Here is a 24,125-nt window from a genome sequence, read left to right as displayed (position 1 = left end):
TCAGCTTGTCCAGGTCCCTCTGAATGTGAGCCCTGCCTTCCAGGTTATGGACCACTCCTCCCAGTTTGGTGTGATTATCATAAATTCTATTAATACATTATAAAATTATGTTTATGTAATAATTAATAAAAACAATCTCATCCAGTATAAGGCATCACCTGTGTTTGTATTGTTATCATACGTCCTCAGAACTAAACGATGCTGCCATAAATGAAGAAATGGTTTAAACTTCTCTTAAGGATGGTCTGCTTTCATTCCCAAGATGCATGCCAGCATGGATTTCATGCCAAATTTGAAGTCTTGGTTTCGTTAAGGAATTTCTGAAGGGGAATCTTTAGTAAAAGTCTACGGATCTTGTTAATGCAAATGGCAAGCGAAGAACTCCTCTAAATTACACAGACAATTAGATTTGGTTCAGTTATATTTCACTGATTTTGCCAAGAGGACCTGCAACATACTCCAAACACGTCTGCTAGTAAACCACAAATAATTAAAAACACATGAGGTCACTGAATAAGAAAACACAAGAGAATTTGACAGCAAAAGATAATGAATGCTAAGTGTGGTGGCAAACACGAAGTATGAAATGCAAAGTTTTCAGAGTGTGAGGAGTTATCTCTGAATTCCCATTTGGTGAAACACAACTGCAATGAATATTTACTGCCACCTTATTTAGCAGCATGAACAAAAGGAACTGTTATAAATAAACAACACTATGACAGTTTCACTGCTGTTAGCTTCACGTTCTCATCTAAAGTCAATCAAACTGAAAGACAAAGTAATCAGGGAAAAGAGTAAGTCAAACATACAAATTACACAGTTTCTATTTTTGTGTTAACTACCATCATCACTGATTTGTCCAATACTTACTAGTGTAAGGAAGCTGTTGGTGAAATTTGACAGGTGTCAGCATGGCATTTGCATGCTTCTAGATTGAAATGCAGGCTTTAAATGTAAATTTACATGACTTGTTTTAATGTTTCCTTAGCGTATCAGTAAAACTTTGAAGTGATATAAACGGGGGTAAAATTTACAAAGCAAAGCAATGAACATTTAAGAGGATGCAACTAAGTAGTCAATAATGGGGGGACAGGGGACAGAGAACAAGCTCTGTCTTCGCAACTTCTTGCAATGTCCTACTGGCTGCTCTTGCTGCAGTACCTCACCTCTACCCTTTGATGTACAAATGAAATCGCCTCTCCAGTGCAGCCGTGCCGATAATAGCAGATGACTCACTTTCAACCTATTTGTCCTCAGACCTAGTTTGACAGCCACTTTATTCTTCAGCATGAGCAAAGCAAAACTTTAAATGTGTCACTAACTTACACAAAAACCTCCAGTGCATATTTAGTAACACATCTGTTCTGCAAATCTGAACTCAGGTCAGAGATGTACTGAACCCTTTGACTCAATCCAAGTAATACACACGTTCATAAAGTTTTTGTAAGACTGGTATATGAATACAAGACAGGATGCACATTGCCTAGGTAAGCTCAGACTCTTGTTGCCCCCAGCTTCCCACGGGTGGCACCTTGCAGGGCGGTGCATGCTCTTAGTGCATGTTCACAGCCCTCTCGGTCTCTCTTCTTCACTTAGATCAGGGCTGCATCTTCCCCCCAGAAATGCACAAGGAAGGCTGGAGGAGATAAGTGCCCAGTAGGTTTTTTTCAGCGTCTCTACTGACTGTCATCTTTTAAAACACGATGTCCGTAGCAGACTCTTTAAAACAGGTTGGTGCTTGTCGGGGGGGGGATATGTGACTGGAAAGTTATATTGTACCAGCAGGTTGGCCTGCTTAATTCTGTTTGTATACTTCAGAGTACAGTGTGAGAGGAACCTTCTTCACTAGAAGTTACCTACAGCATGGAAGAGACAAACCTTTCATGCTGACTCTATGCAAACGCTTCCCCGTGTAATTTCAGCTAAGCTTTCAGATGCCTAAGCACGCATCGGATCTGCCCATGTAACGCTAAAAAGTAAATCCTCAGTACATCAGCCAAGCTCCACATCCAGGCATTCAGCTGGAAGACAGTTATCCTCTAAACACTTCACCAACATGAAGCGTGTTCATAATTGACCACCTCGTTGGAGTCATGTAAATAACCACACTGGCCGTAATGCTAGTGTGAAACAAAGACACCATAGCTCCATGTCTGTGCCTGAAAATCTTGGGGGGGGGGGAAGAGCAAAATGTGGTGAAGAAAAACAAAGACTAAAAAAAAAAAAGAAAAACAAAGATTTAAGTCCCAAATGCCAGTTAGTTCTACAGGTTTTTCCTCTGTACAGTCAGCCAATTAAGAATAAATTTCTCTCTATTGCAAGTTCCTGTGGAATGTAACGCACATACACATCAGAGCACTAGCCGTCACAGCAATCGCTGCTTGGCAGCCGTGACTCTGAATGTCTTTCTAAATGAGTTTTCTAGAAGTATATATAATACATAGTCATATCAGATGTATTTGTTCTGCTAGAAAGGCTTTGTCCCAACCCTGCTATATATGCAAGAAGCTTCATTTTAGGATCTTACATACTGCTTTGGACAAGGAGAATGAACTGAGTCTATTTTTATATAATACAGTGTGAAAGTGCCAAATAAACAGACCATACCTATTATCTTTCTTTGGACTCGGGACGGAAGTTTAGACTGGAATGAAGGAGACATGCTGCCTTTGGGAGAGAAAACAAGGCAAGTTCAAGAGGTCCTTGACTGCTGAGTTTTTGATTGTTGAACTTTTAGGACCAATTTCTAATGACACAGAAATACATTCCCACATAAATCATCAGCTCTCCTCTTTGTGGAGATCTTTCAGTTTTGGTATTCAGAGACAGCTTTCTGCCTTTATCATAAGCATACAATGCCTGTACTAAGGAGCTTTTTCAGACTCAAAGAAGGTCCTCTGAAAGGACATATTCTGAAAAAGCCAGGAAGTAAATTCCTAATATGACTTCACACCTCCGCAGATGCTAGTTTCAAATTAATCATCTGTTCTGGGGACAGCAGAGATGGAAAATAATATTCCTGATAAAATGGGTCTTCTGAGAGCTGGAGGACCTGTACTGACTACAAACTTTGCAAGAAGTCCTAAGGAGATTTTTGACTGGATAAAGGGGGAGTATTGATGTTTACTGTCTGCAAAAAAAATCCCCCCCCACTGCTTTGATATTGAGGAACATTGACAAAGCAGATGACTGGCCAATCTATTTTGGCCTTCAGTTTAGGATCTGGGAATGACACTTGCTTTATTTCTCAGTCACAGAAGCGTGGCGATGGCCTGATTTGAGTTCCACACCAGAGCTCCAACATCCTCCTCAGCTACCAGAAGGACAGAACAAGGAGGAAGCACGTATCACTTTCTAGGATACAAACAAGAAGGACATCATAGGGTCTGTTTCACTGAAGGTCCCTCAACAGAAAGGCATCTGGAGCAGCTCTGCAATCAGCTCCTGCAGTAGGTCCTCTCTACACTGCTGTCCTTCAGCCCTCCTTGTTGCCTTCTCTGGTACTGTGCTGTCTTCTCTGTTTTTTAACCTTCCATCATCAGGCTTTTTTTATCCTTTGTTTTAGCTGCCCAGTTACACCCTCCCCAGCCCACACTTCTCTCTCTCAGGTCTTGCTCTCTTCCTTCCTCTGACACACCTTTCCTTTCCCAAATTTCTCATTCCTTTTTAGGCTTGTCTGTTGCAGAGAAAGTGGAACCTGTCTAGCATACAGCTAGGCAAAAAGCATGAACTAATTTTCCCTAAAATAGATCAACCCTCTTTCTAAATCTCTTAATTAACTGCGTTCCTAGCCATCTCCCTTCCTCCCTGGCCAGAAGCACAATGCTTCTGTGCTCCCTGCTGTCCCCTTTTTCCTGCATCTCCCCCAGCACACGCTGTAAGCTGCCTACTTCAATCAGAGCAGCCTTATTTTTGGTGCAGCAGGAACTTCAGCCTGCCCCAGTTCATGCAGCGTACTTTTACTTCTTCCTTGCACGATTTGTTGCTGGAGCTTATCACACACACTCTGCTCCCTTTCTGCTACAGCTTCAAAGCACTCCAGGTTTTTTGATTTGCCTGTCCTACTGCTCCAAGACTCTAAGTGATACAGAGAACCTCCTACAGCCAGAAAGTTAACTGTGATTTTTAGCGATGTTTGCTATAACTATTTAAAGCACACTTAAGAAGACACATAATAAGTAGGTTTGAGGGAAGTGGTAGCAATCCACCCACTACGTTCCTTTTAGCTAACCCTTTAATTAAATATTAAAGATATGGTTCTCAGGATGATTTAAAATAACCCACTGACAGAAAAAAGAGGCAGGTTAAAAAACAGCAGAGAAAAAAATAATCTCCCCCAAAGACTTACCACACCTTCACACTGCTTTTAACAGAATTTTACTGTGCTGATGAGGGAAGAGCTTTTCCGAAGGGAAATAATAAACTTTATGCTTTCCGGTGCTAGATCCTTCTATACGTTCTCGGGGAGTCCCACTAGGGATTGTAAATTATTTGATGCCTAACTAAACATACTAGTTTCCTCTTTCATAAAGCACAGCAAGAAAATGTTTATAAAGCTGAGTAAATAAATTACTTGAAATATTATCCCTCGCTCAAAAGACACATTCTGCTGCTGGATGCACAGAACTGGTGCAGAATTTTGAGGGGAAAATTGTATATACATCAATTACAGCATCATTTCCAAGTATAAAGCAGAGTGAGACAGACCACAGCAAGATCTGTGTAGATTTGTGGTATGAAGCACTTCCATTTATAACTGAGATAAGGCACACCAGGCGGGCACTACAAATGGTCAGAGGAGAAAGAGGCAGCTGGCGGAGATGAGGAAAAGTGCAAGAGATCAGCCATGTCCACAAAACTGACTACCTCTGACCTGCGTAACCATTTTGGTGAAGGCTTTGCTTATCTTTCTCCCTAACTGGCGGACAAACAGCTACACTGGCGAAGCATCCACAGATAATCTGAGCAGTGTTTTTGCACAAATTGCTGTGCTGCTTCTTCACTTGCGTTCGAACTCCTCTGTCCTTCGTTACTCTTTTGTTCTTCTCCACTGTGTGTAGTTTTAAATCAAACTCCAAACCCCAAAACTCTCTGTAGAGTGTCCACTGTTGCTGTAATACAAACAGAAACTGGTCAACCATTTTGATTTGATCTTGTGTTAGCCATAGAATGGAAAGAGCTTTCAAACGCATACCTTTTTCCCACCTCCAAATTAGTCACACAATCGATACTGTCATGCTTTCAATTAAAATATCGCCACAACAGATATATCTATAAGACACCTAGAAATTCACAGTAGAAAAACTCTTACTTTGAATACAAAAGTTGGCCAAAAAGATTGAATTCCTGAGGCAACAGAAACGATACTGGTGATTTTATTCAGCATGTGTCCAATACTATTTTCCATTCGGAATCCACAGTTTTTAATGCTTTTCTTATACCATTCTAAACATTACCTTCAGCTTTTATGGAGTCCCTTAGAAAGTTTTTTTCAATTTGTTTACCAGAAAACATAAATCTTAATGATTAAATAATAGGACATTTATATACATCAGTGGGTTTTCTCAGATACTGGGCTCTAAGTACATACAATGTCTATTGAGTGAAAATAAAAAAAAAAATTCCAGTCATGCAAACCATCTAACAAACCATGTTCCATTTGCCTTGAAAATTTTTACTCTGTTACTGGCATATAATTTTAAAATTAAGCAGATAATTTTTAAGGTCGCTTTGTCCATTTCCATTTGGGTTTTTTTTTTGCCATTTGAAGAACTGACAGGCCACATGCTACTGCAGAAGGTACCGGCAGGGTAATAATGGTTCTGCTACCACCAACCACTCTGAGCCCTGGCGTGGATGTGTTTAAAAAAACCACCTAACCTTCGGCTAACTGCACTGGTTTATTTCTGAACAGCACATCACAATATCAGCATAGATAGCACATTGTAACTGGTTGGGTGATTCCACTTAATAATTTTTCAACACTAGGACCTTTCAGCATTTTAATTCTGATTTCATTTATGAATTAAAGGTCATATATAGAGCACAAATGAGGTCTAAATTTAGTCACAGCAGACCACAGTTCCACATAAAGACAAATCTTCAAGTTATGTTGACCTGCTAGGAGACAAAAGATAAACAGCACAGCAAACATGTACCTGCAATGCACTGCTTCCCTATTAAATATTAACTGTTTCATTTACATTTAAATGAACTGAGCAGTATTGGATAGACTTTCCAGTACTGCTGTTTGGTGCTGCTGTCATGGAAAGAAGCTGAAGACAATGTGGGCTGTATGGGGGCAAATGACGCAATCTCAGCATCCGCTCAAGTGACTTCAGTGATGACCATTCTCCAGTCTTGAAATATAATCCTACACAGCATTTTTTTTTCTCTCCCTCTGTAAACACATCTGTTCATAAATAACTTAGATGTCTCCTTGACATTCATGGCATGTAACTGAAGCTGAAGTAGAAAAGGATGGGCGGTGTACAGCACTGAGGAGATGTCACAGTACTTTTGTTCAGCATTTTTGTCAAGTGCAGGTTGCTAACATCAGCCATCAGAGACGGGCGGGGTCACCCACCCATATTTTTCATGGGTCTTCACCAAACTCTTAAATGTTGCTTCAGCTTCCTTTCGACTGAATGACTTTTTTGATTTGCCAGCTTTTCTGCAGATACGGCCCTGCACCAAACAAAAAAGAAAACCTTCATTAAACACGTGAACACGCAGCTGGAAACCACAGCTTAACTTTTCAATGCGTCAGGCCAAGAGGCATCCACTTACGGGTACCAGAAAGCAGAGTTCCCAAACTGGGGCAGACACCTACATTATTAGAGATGATTAAAAATGATATGCAGTAAAAAAAAAAAAAAAAAAAAAAAGAAAGAAAAAAGAAAGAAAGAGACATCTGCCAGGCTGTTTCTTCCCAGGGAGCCCCTCTGCTGGCACGCTGCCCTGCATGCAGCAACCATCGGCTGCTGCTGCGGCCGTGCCGCATGGCTCGCCTCCCTCTCTGCTGTGCAGGGACCCCTGCAAACAAAAAGGGACCTCTACCATAAAGCATGTGGACCCTCACACCCACCCCGTACCGTCAGCGGTGCAGCCCTAAGCACACAGGGACCACGAGGAGCACACCAAAAGGCCACAGAAACAACGCCTCGGCACCGCAGGGAGCCGCTTTCCACCGACTCCTGGGGACAGGCAGGTTTTACGAGCATCGCCCGCGGTCCTCATCAGCCGCAACCTGCTGCAACCAGTGCCGAGGTACTGGCTCGGGGCTGGGGAGACGGAGAGAGGTTTCAAACCGATTTGGATGCCACACTCGTAACAGAGTCCGAGGTGTGAGTATCAGGGAGTCAACGACCCTGGAGAACCATCACAAACGCAGAGCGCTGCTGCGTGCTGCATCTCAAGGCCACCCCTATCTCACCCCTCACACCCTGCTGCCAACGCAGAGCGTCACGAAAGATTACATCCACCCCACCAAACACGCTCCGTTCTCCTTCTACTCTGACCCGTGAGAAATGAATAGCTCTGGCATTTCTTAAAGGCAGAAGCACCTTAAAACCAACTTGCTTCCAACCTACATAAAAAATTCTGATTTCCTTATTACTCGTCATAACAAGTTTGACAATAAATTAAAATATACACATTTGAACATACTGCATCTTTATTACTTTGCAATTAAATATTACCTCTAAATGCACGGCAGTATGTAATTTCAAATCCTTGTTTGGCAACAGGAACATTTACTCAGTTATTAATAGCTTACCTTATTTTTCACATTGGTCCATGTCAATTACCAACAGAGACACAAGAAATATAGCTGCAGATTTATTCCACTCTACAGCAATAATACCCTTTAAAGTATTTAAACCTATTAAACCTATTAGATTTGTCATAAAATAGAAGTTTATTAAAGTAACAAATCTAATAATTTTAATAACTGTTTGATAGACTGCACTGAAAGCCTTTTTTTGAATAAATGGTATTTGATGAGCAGATACCATATTACACTGTTACTATTATTAAGAACCAAGTTAGTATGTTCTCATTTTTTACACTCTTTTGCTCAAAATGATGCATCAGGCTGCATCTTTTTGCCTCCTGTATTTTACTGCCAATTTGGAATTTGAACTGAAAATTGTCATTTGTAATCGCATGCAACAGATAATATCGAGAAAATAATCAGGTATATGGAGGGAAAAAAAGGTGGGGGAAAAAAAGGGGAGAAAAGAAAACAAACTCTATCCTCAGAGTATCAAAGTTGTTTTTACAGACTAAAATGAAAAAGCTTAGTCTGCAGTGTGGACAAATAATTTCATTCTAGAAAGCTGTCACAATATTGCACAGATACGCTTTTGTGGTGCAGCACTGCTCCTATTATAACAAAACTATGGACACATGAGATAAAAAAGCAGTTTCCTACTCCTGTTTTAATGTCATTTTTCTGTGCAGTTTGACTTCTCTTTCACAGCCTACTTTAACTAAAGATTAGGAACAGCCTCTAATTCCCACCTCGATTTATTCACAGCCAATTTATACCCATTTGGTTTTCACAAAAATAGCTATTTTACCTTTCGATGCTTTTCCTTGCCTTTCTCCCTAGTCACCATTTACAGACTAGCAATGTATTTCCTCTTTAAATACCCCTTGACAGGCTGAACAGCAAGACACCTTTCCCATCCCCATACTAATTTAGCAATTAATATTTCCCAAATAAGGATGGTCTGAATGGCACGCAATTTAACCCCGCTAATAAATTTTCCTAGGAAATGTTCCCTTTTAGTTGTGACAAAAGGAGTATTTAAATAAAATTGGGTAACATATTTTTAAAAATCGCATTAACTAATTATCTTACATATCCTGCAGGAATATTTTTGTTGTTACAGAACATGTTTTGTATTTTCTTCCTAATCTGAGCTTTTGTTGGAAGCATACTTAGAGAAACATAGGAAAAGATAAAGAAAAGTGCAAGAGATGATGATATCGGCACAGGAAATGCTGTCCTCAAAAATCTCACCGATGAAATACTTTTGAAAGTAAATATAAACTTACTCTACTACTTAATGTCTGGATTAGGTCTATTTGCCATCTCTTGCCTTATACATATTTTTTATCATTTAAGGCTTTGATACCTCTCTGAATTGTGTGCACAGCACCTAGCACAGCGTGATCCATGTCTTCCCTGGATTTATCAGAGTATTAATACTAGTCTGTACCTAGAAATAGGATCTTTGCACTGAGAACAGCTGTCGCTCATGTTCAGCGTCAGCTACTTACTGCTTTCAAACAAGGAAAGTACGAATTCTTTGGTGATGCAATAGCACGGTGAATATCATCACATCATCGAAAATGTTACTGGAGCCACAGCAGACGAAATGAGCCTTGTTCCAAGAGTTTATTCTCATACTTCTTTGTTATCAATGTAACAGATCAATAAATCAACTCCTAAACACATTCTGGTACCATATGCAGGTTGTACATAAACTACATCATCAAAGACCAGCTAATTCTACCCCACTGTAGTCCATGTATTTCTATGTTTATAGAGAAACTATGGGTGGCATGGTTAGCACTGTCTCTTATTAACCAATATCCTGCCAGGTGTTTATAATTTGGATAAAATTTAACCTCGTGGACTGAAAGTTTCCCTTTTTGGTGCCTCAAGTAAACCTGAGGTAAAAAGAAAGGGTGGAATTTCAGTTGACACAGTTCAGATGCTTTTGAGTCTACACTTGGGTGGTATCTGCTGTCTTAATGATTTTTAGCTTTTTGCCATTCCCACAAAACTTTCCCCAAGTTCAACTAAAAAAAGACATTTTGGATGCAATTATAAAAGAAAGTGTCAAACATTTTAACAGGCACCGTTACCAGCTCTGACTACAGTTTATGTTCAGACTGCTACTTAAACATGCAGTCATTTTAACTCTGGTCAGGAGACTCTGAGCTGCCGCATTCTGTAAATATGATAAATATGGTAAATACAGTATGTAAATACAGTGCTGGCCATAGCTCAATTGCACACAACTGCATTTCAACCAATCTCTAAACCACTCACGTCACTACTGCTATGGTAAAGAATACAGATCATTTGCACGGCCAGTGTTTTGATGTGTCCAGCACCAAATCAAGAAAAGATATCAAACCAGTATCTGAACAAGATCAAAACGTTCCACAAAAGATTAAAAACAACAGAGAAACCTCAAGAAAGCCTCTAATAAAGATATTAATGTCGACTTTAGCTCTGAGAAGTCACACCAGGAACTTATTTAAATACTTGCAACACTTTCAGATGCTCACAGAGTGCTTTTCATAAAGGGATAACTGAAAATCTAATTAAAATAAAGAGTTGGAGAGAATGTTTCAGATTTTGCCATCTGCTCTGACTTCATGTACTTAACAAGATATAATTTTAACAAGCTAGAAACATATGAAAGGTGAAAGTAATGCCACAGCATCCAACTGGTTTACACAGCCACGCTGAAATGCAGGGGGACATTTGCTGCGCTCAGCCTCCTCACTCACTTGTGATCCGATTACGCCTAGGTTGCGTGGCACGGTGAGCAATTGCACACCGCTCATCTATGCTTTGCCCAGACTAATGAGTTTGAACAAACAGCTGATAAGAATCCACCCTGTTAACTGCTAGGAGAAAGACCTCCAGGAGCAGAGTCTGCTGTGGGTAGCCTTCTCAGGACCCTGGCCATACCCAGGGACTGCTCCCTCCCACCTTATTCAGCAAAAGACCTGAGGTAAACCTCACATGTGATTTGGTACCCACATTCACAGACCTTTTCTACTTCTCAGTTATGCTGCAGTAGTCTCCACATTTTTCCACAATCATGAACACATCAGTGTGTCCTCCACTTGAGAGCACTATGTGACACTGAAGCGTATCCTCAAACATATTCAACTCAACATCTAGTAGCTCTTTAAAGTCCTTCAGTATCATCATCAGCAATGTGCTCTATCTTTTCTTCCTCAACACCACCATGTCTCGAAGTGGTCCGAAGACAGAGTTAAGTCCTGTACAGAGAGACCAAATATGAAGCCTGAAGCTCTTTAGCCCTGTAATGCCACTACAACCATCTATCTGCCCACATCTGGCCTGGGTGTCATGAAAAGCAGTCCTGACATTTCTTCTGTTATTTCCAGAATCAGGATGGCCTCAAGGCGATTTCTTTGGCAGCAATGAAGAGATTTATCTCTCTTGTGAAACCAACTATAGTAGCTCCCAGACCAAAATCCAACAGTTTTGGCATAGTACACTCTGTCAGGTGTGCTTCCATGTTGTATCACTTTTGGCACTACCCAGCCTTTCACAGGATCACACGATCACCAAAGTGCTGGCTGGAAGGGAGCTACGGAGGTCTCCAAGTCCAATCTTTGATACTTGGTGCTGAACTGCCAACACAGCTCAGCTGTGGCACTGCATAGCTAGGTCCTGAATCCTTCAAGGTTGTGCTCAGTCCTCTCCTGATGCAAGTCCCTGTGTTACTGGGTCCCAAAGTTTCAGAGATTTATTGTACACAGTCATCAGCCCTTACAGGACTGAGGTTATTCTGGAAACAGTGTAAGCCCCTGTGCTCCACACCTCTGAGGTGCCACAGCAGGTCCACACTGTTTTTGCTGGAGTGCTTAACAAAAAGTTGTATTCATTGCAAACAGCAGCAGCTAATAGACTCAGAAGCAGGCAAGCCTTCATGTTGTTAGCACTGGTCTTAATGCAACTTCTCAGCCCTGCATTCCTTTCATTAATCCTGGATATGCAAATAACTCAAGGTTGGTCTTCCAAGGGCAAATCATACCTGCCTTCTGCACGTGGGGCTGAATGTAGCCCATCATTTAAGCCAGCAGAAGGGTGTGTGGGTACAATTTCATTTTCTCTCTTCATCTCTTAAAAGATCCCTATAGAAGGCTCTAATTACACAGTTCTAGGTAAATGTCAAGAGGTGGAAAACAGGCAAAGGTTTAGAGAGGTACACAAAAGACTATAGGAAGTCACTGTGCCACACACTGCATCTGAGGTGATCCCTCCAAGGACAGGAAGGAGATGCACAAGGATATACCCATTTCCAAGTCTGTTGTCCCAGGCTTCTCCATGGATAACGCAAAAACTGTGGATTTCCTAAGAGCTGGAGCACACTATGAGTCTCCAGTGTGTAATGCATTCCACTAATGTGCCAGTGACTAATGGCTTGGGGTCTCAATTGTTCAAAACCGCATACTATGCAAACATACTCAAATCTTTTCCGATAAGTTGCAGAGCAATACAGTGCTTAAGACTGAACCAGTCTTATTCTAGAATATTTAAACAAGTTTTCACAGAAAAGTATTTCCCCTGGCTTTAGAGAAGCATTCAAAAGTAGAGCAATGCTAAAGTAAGCTACCGTCATGCTCTCAGCGCAATAATTGCAATGTGTCACAACATCACTGTTAAGAGTGCAATATACACAGTCTCTCCTCCCAATTACAGTTTATAGTTTTTTTCTTCATGTACTGATGAGGCACAGTTAATCATGTCTCAAAAACTGCACACAATTTATATTGCAATATATATAATTATTAGCTATAGCTAAAACAAAGCAGTATAGAACATGATGCAGGCAAATACCATTTACGTTGCAACATAAGTGAATTAAAAATAGGATGTTTTCCTGCAAATGTGTAATTTCTGAAGCAGTATTTCCATGCCTTTTTTTGGTCTCCTCTTTAAGAATAATCCATACAAAGAAGTGAAAACTCGGCAAGTTCCAGCTTTAAAGAATCCTAGAAATCGCTCCTGCTGGGAGTGTGACTGTTCTTTGTCCAGGAAAAAAGAAATCTGAGTTCCAGCTGAGTAATTATTAACGCTCACTTGTCTGTGTGCAGCCTGGTGCAAGTAGCTCTTAATCAATACAAACACTTACAGCCCCAGTCCCTGTTTGACAGCTACAGAGCACTGCGCTGCTCTTCCTCACCTTTCCCTAACATCAGCGCAGAGTCAGCGGCATGATTTCAGTACGGAAAGAAACTCCCTGCATTTTACAGGTGGGACAAAATGTGTTGGCAAAAGAACAAGAAAATTTTGGCAGCCAACCACATTCTTGGAAGGTACCTCTAGCATCTTCAGGGCCAAAGGTGCCATCTTACAACATGGTGGGCTTCTGCCAAGAGATGGACCCTGTCCCCTGACATCAAATGGGTACCTGCTAGTCTAGATGACAAAGGGACGTTTTCTCTTTCAGTCTTCTGCTGAGCTCCCTGGACTACCTCTCTGTGGAATCACGTATCAGCAGAGTTACTGAGGGCAAGTCCAGGTGAAAAGGCTGGGAGTATGACAGCCTCTCTTTGCATTGGCCCACAGGTCCCCCACATCAGGAACCTGAAGTTACCCAAGTTAAACACAACCATGGGTGTAAACCCAAGCAAAGCAAAGCAAACCATCCTTTATGACACATTGTAAAGACAAAGGAGCTACAGCCCAGACAACAATGTCTATCTCCACATTTCCCAAAGTGTCTCTGTGCTAAAAAAACCCAGGAGTAAAAAGCACACTACCTCTGGCAACATTTAACCAAGTTAAGACCAAATTTGGTACCATCAGGGTCACAAGCCGATAAGCTTTTCCCCCTGCTATTTATACAAATGTGTCAATCTCTTGACTACAATGTGTTTCATACTGATGCACACGGACGTGTACTCATAGAGAACCCCCTTCTGAGTGCTTTAAGTACACATCCTCAAATTATTATCTGCACTTGACAGGTGGGAAAGAGCAATATAGTGAAGTTATATGACTTGCCCATGACTGCACCTGAAGTCAGTGGCAAAACCTGGAAGCTAATCTCGGATTAACTCTCCTCAGCCTAAGTAACTGCAACCGTGAAATATCCTCCTCCCCCAATAATTAGAGAACACTTCAATATTAGATATATTTTAATTGAAATAATCTTGCCCAATTTATAGAAAACTTGACATTTATAGAAATTCATAGAGAATTTGAAAAATTAGCAACATCAATTTCCTCTGCTTTATGACACTTTAGGCTTTTTTATGGGCACATATTATAGAAATAAGCTTCTTACTGCAGCTGGGGGTTTGTTACCATCTGTAACACCAACCTAGAAACAGGAGAAATATCTAGTCATCCCACAGCTCATAAAGCCTCCCTATGAGAAGCATCTGAGCTCCAGGCCATTTCATAACTCAGGCACATTCTTCCTTCCTCAGGTTCATTTTCACTCATCTTTGAATGCAGATTTGGGATTGTGACTGACTTGTAACTCTATCAAGGTGTCACTGCAGAAGTTCCAGGGGTGCTGGAGAGCCTGCGCAGAAGAGGATTTAAGTCGATGAGGATCATTGATTTTAACAACATGCACAAAATCATGAAGCAGATACAAAGACATTTTCCAAGGGCAGACTCTGCACGTGAACGAGGCAGGCACGTACCTGCCACACGTGGCTGAGGACAGGCACGCTCGATGCACCGCTCCTCGGTTTGACTTTTAACTGAAACGGGGCAAATCAGACTGGCACCTTGATCCTGTTTGAGAAGAGGAATCACCTGAACGTCTTAAGTGTGGTGCCCACTTACCTGTTTCCTGCAGACCAATAGGGACTGCAAATTCATTTTCATCAAAGCACACCTATGCTTCTCCCCAGCTTATGCTCTTCCAATTCCCAGCGCAGCAGTGGTTTCACTGCCGGCCAGATCAGGTAACAGTACCACGTCCTTCCCGTGCAGCTTGTCCTGCAACTTCCAGGATCTACTTGGTTACTGCTGTTTCCAGCCAGAGTTAAAGACCAACACGGCGGAGCGCTGAGCACCCTCTAGAAACGACTCTGTGGAGTACAACTCAGGCTGGCCCCAAGCCACACGCTTTTCAAAAACACGACGATATTCAACAGACACCTGGCATTCCATTTACAAGCCAGACAACTGGATCCTGTGCACATTAGATGTAACATATGTTTTGAGCCATTCAGACAGCATAATCACTGCAGCCCCTGAAGTCCTCCCTGTTTAGCCGTGGAGTAATTGCACCTGGCAATCCTTCCATCCTCCCACCTCCCTTCACGCCTGATGTCAGCATTACCTTTTTTGACAGTGACAGGAGAAGATAATCTGTAAACTGGAATCTGCATGTGAAGGACTAAATACGTCAAGCAAAAGAAGAGATCTTCACTGACTCTCATCAGCCCAAAGGAGCTTACATGGGAAAAAGAAATACAACTAATATTATGTTACTTAACCAATGCCCCACTTTGTGAGAGCATGTCCAGGGACATGCTTCGGATCACACCTGGCAGTAAGACTCCCACGATACAAGGACTAGAATTACTGTGGGTTTACAAATCTTTGATCTGGAAGTCTCCAGTCATGCATGGAAAACCCTGGGCGTCGTGTAGATGCTAGGAAATCTGCATATTTTCAAGGCTAGTCTGTATGAGGAAGAGTAAATCTTCCTCACAGTAGGAAGTGGGTTATTTAGGTTCCTCCTCCAGGAGTACACAATGTCGCTCCTTGGGACTAGGCTTTCTGCATTTGAAAAAATACAATTCTTCAATGAAGTATCTTACAAAACATCCAAATGCTACACAGTTCTCTCTACCTGAACACTTTCACTGAAGAAAATGAGGACTTATTTTATAATTTAGGGAAGAATCTTACTCTTTTGAGCAAATTCAATTTTCTTATGATCCAAAGCAGCAATTCTTTTAAATTCTTATTTAGGAGATCAGTCAAGTATCGCCAGGAAGAATTAGTTCTACCTGCCGTAACAGCATGTCTTAAAATAAGCAGTTTGTTTCAGTTTAATGATTTAGCTTATTTGATGACTATTGTAACATTAAGGATGATGGGTATTTTAAAATTTTCCTTTTTATGCTTTGAAGGGGTAAAATGGAAATTATGTTCTCTCTGCTTTTTAAAAGAATTAAAACAGCCTCCTACTTCAATGAGTTGGAATCCCTGTGTCTTCATTCCTCTCAGTAGAATATATTTGCATAATAATAGTGGATAGTCAGAACAGCAATATATCAGAATACACATGAACAATGTTTTTTCCAGCCCATTCATCAGTCCCAGCATCTCAACATAGCAAATATATATGCTCCACTTAAACTTCAGCTTGAAAATCCTAGGTTTCTCAATTGCAATAAAAGAGAAAATTTAGCAGGCCAATATATCTGATCTTCCTCTGTAGCTAAATTGTAACAATATTCTTTGTTACCTCTTTGGCCCAGCATTTATACCTTTTCATAGGGAACAAGCCCCATAATACATTCTTTGCCTCCTCTGTAATTTTTGTATATGCGGCGATGTCTTTTTCAACCATGGACCTAAAGCAACATTTCTTCCCTTGATAACTGGCATTATTTGCTCAGGCAACTAATCGAAAGCAAAAAGGAAGACGGTTTTATTTTTTCAGGCCATAATACGATACAATAGCTGCAAATAATTCAGAGACCACTGTGCTCTCTATACATTTTTGCAGCCTTTCAGATTAGCTGGTTTATTCATGGCTACAGTCCTCAAACCCAGCATCTGGAGTATGAAAACCCATGGATTTGCAATTAATTTCTGCTATACATATTTGAAAGACCTGGAGTCTGCTGACCTCCTGGACATCATGCAAGTCCCATCTGCTATCTGCTCACTCATACTTTTGTTTGAAAGGATGAAGAGGGAGCAATTTAGACTATGATTAACTGCTACCTTCTGTATCTGTTTTTCATAAAATAAGCCCATTTCTCCTGTTTCAATCTGGTAGACGTCAGCTGTTTTTCAAATGGAAAGATAAATCAGTCCAGTGGCCATACAAGGCACATACCTCTTGAAGCAAACTAACAGGATTCCACTGAGGTATTTCTAATATTATAATATGAGGGATGAAAGTACTATATAGCAGTTACTTTTATTTGAATTCAGGAAATTTTCCTATAGAAAATGAAATCTTAATTTAAAATTATATTCTGTTTTTTTATTTAAATCATTAAACAGAAGCCTACCACAGCAAGAATACTCATAACTAGGGGTTCCCCGTTCCTGTTTTAGTATGTCCTGACAATATTTTTGTGCTCTTCCTATTCACTGGAAGAATAAGGGAGTATTTCCCTCAAAACAAAGAACTTTTTCCACGACACAATCACGGTTACCTGAGAGATGCCTTTGGCCGGCAGCCCTGTCCCCAGCCTCCCCAGAGAGAACAAGGGACTTAAAAAAAGGAGGATGAGGCTGCTACCAGTTAACACTACTGCAAGCTGAAGTCTAAAGTCCTCAAGGCATCAGGTGCAGCTGTGTGAGATGTTCTCAAAACAAAATAAAAAATTCCTGATGCATTATTTGGACATTAGCATACATAGCTCTGTCCTTTCTTAAACTTCCACCAAACCAGCACCAAATAATTCCTCTCCAGTGAGAAACATGTCTATTAGAGGACACAAAATCCTATCTCACTTTTGGACAAAGTCTGCTCCTTTTCATTTGGGACCGTATCATCCACCATGTTTTCAAGCAAGAGACACAACTCCTCCCTGAAGCACGGGCCCTGGCCCCAGCCGTGCACGTTACTCAAGGAGAGACACGACGAACCTCCCGCTGTTTCATCACCCTCCTACGGTTCCTTCAGCTATTATTGTGACAATGGCACTGTTATCAGGAAGCAAAGAGATTTTTTTAATCTCTCTCTTAAATTATCACTAAACCATTTTAAAGGGTGCTGCTAAGAAGCAATAATGCTCAGCGGGCCACTTTGACAGCCTGGCTAGACAGACAGACACTGCAGGCTCTGCCTAGGCAGGTGTGTCAAACAGTTGCCTCCCGGACAACAAGCAACTGGTATTTAAATTAGTTAGCATCACCCCTGCCTCCTTGGCTGACACCCCAGCTCTGCGGCAGCTCACGGCTACCATTTTGCCGGTTCGGCAGCGCCAAGCTTTCACCCATGACGACGGGAGCCAGCGAGCAGCTGACTGTGCAGGAAGCAAGTACAAAGTCATCCCCTTAAAACCAAGGCTGCAGTTGAATTAAGGACAACACCAAGTCTTTTAAAATACGATTCTGGATCCCAGACAGATAAACAGTCTTAGGCCTTTGATGTACTGAGAATTCCCCTCAAGATACTGACTAGAGCTGTGTGAATAATTGATTTTCTCAGCTGAATAGCTGAAGCAACCAACCAAACAAACCCCAACTTGTTTGTTAATTAATGTTTTTTTTCCCCTTGAAAACTCGGAGGGGGAAGCTAGTTTGGGACTGTTGAATTGTTTCATTCAAGCAGAAATTGTCTCTCTTTCATTTTAAACATGTTGTTCCACACAAAAATATCTAAAAATGCAATAGTAGACTCATGATAAGAAGCAAGGGTATGCATCCCATAAGGTAGGACTTCTCTCATGCAAGGTCACCTGAGGTGTTAGGCTCCTGCTTGGTGGAATCTGGAGAAACAGCCACCCCGCTTTAAAATCCAGCCCCTGGGAGACATACTCAGGTTGGAACACCTGGACCCAGGTTTCCCCACATACAAGGGCAATCCTGAAATGTAACAGAAAAGTGCTACCTCTTAATTTCTGTGTTGCACACTTACATCTCCTTATGGACATAACTCCTGAGCAGAACGTTTCACCTCTGGGATTGGGATGTCAGAATGACTTATCTCAATTTTTCCCTTCGTTCTGCTAAAAGATCTGTGAAATCCATTTTAAAAAATCTGAATTTGTCAACAATCTTGACTGCCCGAAAATGTATTTTCAGTGTTAGTTTTGTGTGCTTTTTGATCGCTTTGCCAAAAAGAAGGTTATATATGTTCGTAGGTTACTATCAGCTCTGACAAAACAACAGGCCAAGAAGTCCTGCATTTCTCTCCAAAGAGCCGTCAGAGAACAGCAGCGTTACAGTCAGCTCAGCAAAACGGGACTGACGAGAAACGTCGAATTAAATCAGCCACCTCGGTTTTATCGCGCAAGTTGCCAAAAGGAGGAACATACGCTGGCGGGAAGTTCAGTCCCGCCTACTCACACTGGCACATGCAAGGCGCGCTTTCGGATGCGTCACAGGCCAGAGTGTTCACAATGATTACATGCTACATCATGGCGCCGCAAACCGGCGACGTTTCTCTGGAAGGCCCCATTTACCCACTGGTGCCAGCAGTGCCAGATCTCACGCTCGGCTTCGTGGCTGCCGCCATTTGCTCATGTGGGGTCATTTTGAGGCGGTGGAGAACAGACCTTGCCCTTCCAGCCTTTCTGATTAACACCAAGGGTGCTGAATATTTCACACTATTGCAGGGTGTGGCCTGCTTACAGAAATTACATCGTTAACCTGGTGTAAGCCATCGCTATTTGTTCAGCACGGCTCGTTGTAGGCACCAAGACTAGCCACAGCATGGCAAGAGTTACCCAAAACCAGCCCCGCAGCTCTGGGAAACACAGTGCCTCGGCTCTCAACATTTTGGCGGCTCTGTTTAAATTAAAAAAATAAATAAATGGTCAAAAGTAGATTACCTGTAAAGTGAAAAATGAAGCGGGGATAGGGGAGCGCCTGTCATATTTTGAGCCCTATTATGCAATGGAGTGGAGATTACATAACGAGGGGAGTGCGATTAGAGAAACGTGGCTCCCACGACGCAGGGCCCGGAGGTGATGATGGGCTGGCAACCCATCACGGACGGCACCTCTGTAACCCAGAAATTAAATTTATTGTCAGTACTACCTAGTAACATTTCTGCCTGGAAAAAATGTTCCGAGGCTTTGAATTGTGCATGTTACACCTATTTAATTACTAAGTTACTTGTAGCAAATCATTTTGGCCTTTGTCTCACATGCATCATCTTTTTTTATAATTAACTTTGTAAACTTCTGGCATATTGCTATTGAAACTCTTGCACTTTAAATGCGCTTATTAATGATGCACACAAACATCCTCTGTTATAAGAAATTACTACTACTTCCTGGAAACCTCTTAAGTGGTTTAGGGAAGAAAATTATCAGATTATATAGCTTAGTATTTATTACTAATAAAACTATTTACACTTTTCCTCACTGAGCCATTTTACGATCCCAGTAAACCTTAATTTAACCAGCTTGCATTCAACATTCAATACTGCAGGAAGATGCTGAACTGTTAAAAAAATTGAGAGAGTTTAGCATTGTCCTTCTAAATCCTTGTTTAAAATAATGAGAAATATGATCACTGTGAAAAGAAATGGGTTAACAAACAGTGGTATGCGGTAAGAGTAGCTACACAACTTCAACATACCCCAGCCTCAACGTAAATTAAGGCTCCCTTTTTTTCTGGTAGACGTTTTTTATATCCCAAGGTGACCTAGGAAACCTGACCTCTTCAAATGAAGTGCAGAGAAAATTACTATCTGGTTAAAAAACAGGAGGAGTAGGCCCAAATCAAACCGGAAAAAAGGAGGAAAAGCCACTTACAAAAGAGTCTGTTAAATCATAAAATTATTTTTCTCTTCTAAGAGAAACCAAGCCTTTACTTCTGCTCATGCAAACAGTTCCACAGAGACAAACAGGAGTAACCCTCATTTTTAAGCAAATGAAAAATACGTTAGCGTTTACTCTTTCCCCCTCCCCTTGCCAAGATATGAATTTAAGACGTTACTTAACATCATTTACTGACAGACGTGGAGCCGTGCGTGTCCCCTGGCTTCAAGGGCATTCAGGAAGCGAACAGGAAAATCACCCTGCCAGAGCCATGTGTATACTGCCCACTACGACAACCATAAAGAAGGACTGGCTATAGGTTTCAGCAGCAATATGTACCCATTTATCAAAAACGTCTTACAAAATACTGATCTTCTAAGCACATTGTGCGCGGGGGGGGAAGCATAAAATGCACTGATTTGGCTCAGATGAGATCCTCTGCCGGGGGAACCAGGCACCTCCTCTGGAGAGCAGAGCTGGCAGGAGCCATCTAGCTGCCGTAACTGCAGTACATACCCGAAATTACTTGTTCCTTTCAGGCAGGGATCCTGCAACTTTGCCAGCAGCTCAGGTAGCAATTCCAGATGTGACCCCACGCCACACCTCTGCCCTGTGCCAAGCCCGAAAGCCGGAAGCACAGGGGTTGCCTTTTCTCCCCCGAGGGATGCTACGCAGGACAGCACCAGACAAAGACCTGGGGGCAGCAGCTCCAGCGTCGTGCCCTATGCCGGCGGCAGCACTTCACGCTGGAGACCAGAAAGTATGGCCGACTAGCAGAGGCCTCGAATCCCAAACCCCAGTGGGGCGCAAAGAGCCCCTTTTGCTTTGGGGCACGGGAGGTGCCCTTTGGGGGCAGCAGGCATGACATCTTGGTGCCACATGCGGCAGGCCCACACACGGGGACAAAAGTCACGCAGGAGGGCACGCTGGATGCATCAGCCCCTTGCCCCTCCAAGGTGCCCTGTACCTCCGCTGCACCTGCCCAATGAAGGGGCCCCAGAGCAGAACACGCGTGTCCCTGTCTCCTTCCCACCAGTGACGCCAGGTCCTTTTGGGAGACCTGTCACCCAGGCCAGGCCAAGGTCAGCAGGCAGCAGGCGGGGCATGACCCGCCACCCTTTGGGGTTCCCATTCAAACGCGGGCGCGGACACACACCTCCCCGCCACATGCAGGCAGAGCGAGAGCCCACCGAGCCCCTACCTGCCCCTTGACCAAGCTGGCGGCAAACTGCCTCATGACAGCCTCGACGGTGTAGGCGCTGGACCAGCCGCGGGGGGTGAGCAGCTCCATGCAGATGGCTCCGCCGTCGAGGACGTAGCCGTTCTCCAGGCGGGGGCTGAGCACCCTCATGAAGGGCGGCGAGAAGGGGAAGTTGTCGGGGAAGGTGAGGTTGAGCAGGATGTACTCCGTGTTGGTCTCCTTCATGTCCTGCCACAGCACCGAGTCCTTGTCCACCTGGTGCAGCTTCACGTTCCAGTCGAAGAGGCTCTCGTCCACCAGCTCCACCGAGATGAAGCGGTCGCTGAGCCGCGCGATGTCCTGCAGCTCCTTCATCAGCCGCCGGGTCCGCACCTGCGTGCAGTGCTGCTGCCGGCCCGCGGGCGCCAGCGGCCCCGACCCCGACGGCAGCGGCACCAGCGGCGCCGGCGCCGGCCCCGACCCGCACCCGGGGCCGGGGCCGGGTCGCTGCGCCCCCTCCTTACCGGCGCCGGGCTCCCTGGCCGCTTCCCGCGGCTTCTCCCTGCCGCCGCCCGGGCGCGGCTGCGGGGGCTGCTTGGCGAGCTCCGGCGCCTTCTTGTTCTTGTGGCCCCCGGGGCTGCTCTCGCTGCTGCTGCTGCTGCTGCTGCAGCCGCCGCCCCCGGGGGGGCCCTGCGGCTTGTTGCTGCTGTTCTTCTGGTTGCCCCTGCCCCTGAGCGAGGAGCCCTGCTGGCTGCTGCGGTGGTGGTGGTGCTTGGGGTCCTCCGTGTCCCGGTTGTGCAGCCGGATCAGCCCGATTTTCCGCAGCAGAGTGGCCATGTTGTGCGCGGCTCCGCTCTCCCTCTCGCCTTTACGGGTTGGTGGTGGCGGTGGGGGGGTTATTATTAATTTAAAGCCCGGCTCGGCGGATTTGCCGTTCGGGGGCAGGGGGGGCGGCGCTGGCGGGGCGGCCAGGCCCCTCTCCCGCCGGTCTGGGCGCACGGGCAGAGAGAGAGAGAAAGAGAAAGGCGGCGGCGGCGGCGGCGCTGCCGCCGCGGGGGGGGTGCGCGGCCGCCGGCCGCCGCTCAAACGCCTCCCCTCGCTAGGGCTGCTGCGGGCGGCATTGCAGCACCGGGGCTGCTCCCGGGGACATCACGGCCCCGCTGCCGCGATCCCCTGAAAAAGGGGGGGGGGGGGGGGGGAAGAGGGAGGGAGGAGGAAGGAGTGAAAAAAAAGAAGAGTAACCACCCGCAAGGGAGAGCCCCCCCCTCCCCCCGGGCACAGCGGGCGAACTCGCCTGCGCCGCAAATGGCTTCCCCCGGCGCCCGCGGCTCGCAGCCGGCCGAGCCAATCCCCGGCGGCTCACCGGCGGGACGGTCTCCGCGCCGGGCCGGGCGCCTCCCCCCGAGCGGGGGGCAGAGGCCGGCGGCGGCAGCCCCGGCTCTCGCAGCGGCGCCGCCGCCCCCTCCGGTCCTTTGTTGGGCGCCGGCGGCGGGGGTTGGGGGGGGGTGGGGGGGGGAGAGAGAGGGGCCGGTCGGGGCGCCCCGCACTGCCTCCGCGTCCGGCGGCACCGCCGCTGCGGGCCTCGGCGGGGGCCCCTCCGCTCCGCCCCGCCCCGCCCCGCCCCGCTCAGCGCTGCGGCAGCGCGGCCGCGGCCCGGGCGGGCCGGGGGCGGCGACAGCGGCGGAGGGGCGGCGGGACCCGGCGGCGGGCTGGGGCGCGGGTGGGTGGGCAGCGCCCCGGGAGGCACCCACGGGCGCGTGGGTGGGTGTTGCACGCGTGCGTGTGCGCGCGCGTCATCGCTCACACGGCAACAAAATCATATACCGTCATACGTGGACTTCAGTGCACGTGCAGGCACATGTATGTAGCACATATATAATGCAGATACATAAGAACTGTACGGTCATGTGTAAGGACATAACTGCATTTAAACGCATCTGCATGCAGGTATTTACTGTGCATACATCTACGCACCCAAACTCATACAACCTCATATATAAAGCATATACCTATAAAAATCAATATGTAAACATGGCTGGAAAATAGATATAAATGCATATGCGTGTATATATTTGCACACGTGCATCCGCATTTCCATGGTTTTTGTGTTGGGAATGATCTGACAACCTTCTGTTCCTTCAGCACAGCGGATACACGTATCCCATCCTTCTTGCACCTGCTGACCTCCAGACCGGGTGGGTCCATCCTCTGGGACACCTGTGTAGCACAGGAAAAAAAAGCTGATTCTGAAAATTTCTGTCCCCACAGACCTCTTTAGCTTCAGAGACTGGAAAAGAAAAAAAATGCAATAAATGCTTTGAACTGGGGAGCAGTGAGGGAAAGGCCCGAAGCGCGGTTTTGTCTGTTGTGCAGAGCATGTGAAGCAATGGCCGGCGTGTGCATGCAGCAGCGTTATATTCCATCACATCTTTCCCAAGCAAACACCCCTGTTGCCAGGAATGGACCAAAACACTGCCTTTGGTGGTTTTGAAGAGTGGCCTACACTGGAGAA

At 44.6% G+C, this 24,125-nt stretch overlaps 1 protein-coding gene across 3 annotated transcripts; it reads right to left on the bottom strand.

Moving 5' to 3' along the window:
- Positions 1-5,359: 5,359 nt before the first annotated feature.
- On the bottom strand, positions 5,360-23,293 carry UBE2QL1 (ubiquitin conjugating enzyme E2 QL1). Of its 3 annotated transcripts, XR_010371556.1 has the most exons (4): positions 21,635-23,293; positions 14,443-14,536; positions 14,112-14,318; positions 6,602-6,687 (listed from the first exon to the last, which is right to left on the bottom strand). XR_010371556.1 is itself a non-coding variant. In XM_064443339.1 (2 exons), exons 1-2 carry the CDS (start codon positions 22,448-22,450, stop codon positions 6,556-6,558), a joined length of 948 nt encoding a protein of 315 aa, XP_064299409.1. In that variant the 5' UTR covers positions 22,451-23,288; the 3' UTR covers positions 5,360-6,555. The 3 variants fall into 3 exon arrangements, 1 of the variants encoding a protein (XP_064299409.1); XR_010371557.1 differs by lacking the exon at positions 14,443-14,536 and having other exon boundaries at positions 21,635-23,292; XM_064443339.1 differs by lacking the exons at positions 14,112-14,318; positions 14,443-14,536 and having other exon boundaries at positions 5,360-6,687; positions 21,635-23,288.
- Between the last annotated feature and the right edge of the window lie 832 nt (positions 23,294-24,125).

Source organism: Phalacrocorax carbo, chromosome 2 (genome assembly GCF_963921805.1).
Source record: "Phalacrocorax carbo chromosome 2, bPhaCar2.1, whole genome shotgun sequence".
Classification (NCBI taxonomy): domain Eukaryota; kingdom Metazoa; phylum Chordata; class Aves; order Suliformes; family Phalacrocoracidae; genus Phalacrocorax; species Phalacrocorax carbo.
The sequence above is the reverse complement of the archived record's forward strand: the minus strand, read 5'-3'. Positions and strand labels throughout refer to the sequence as shown.

What these genes read in the sequence shown, in the direction of transcription:
- UBE2QL1 (XM_064443339.1), bottom strand. Translation starts at nt 22,450, where the DNA reads ATGGCCACTCTGCTGCGGAAAATCGGGCTGATCCGGCTGCACAACCGG. An exon ending in CCAGCTTGGTCAAGGGGCAG is followed by an intron (nt 6,688 to 21,634) that starts GTAGGGGCTCGG and finishes TGTTTGGTGCAG; the next exon opens with GGCCGTATCTGCAGAAAAGC.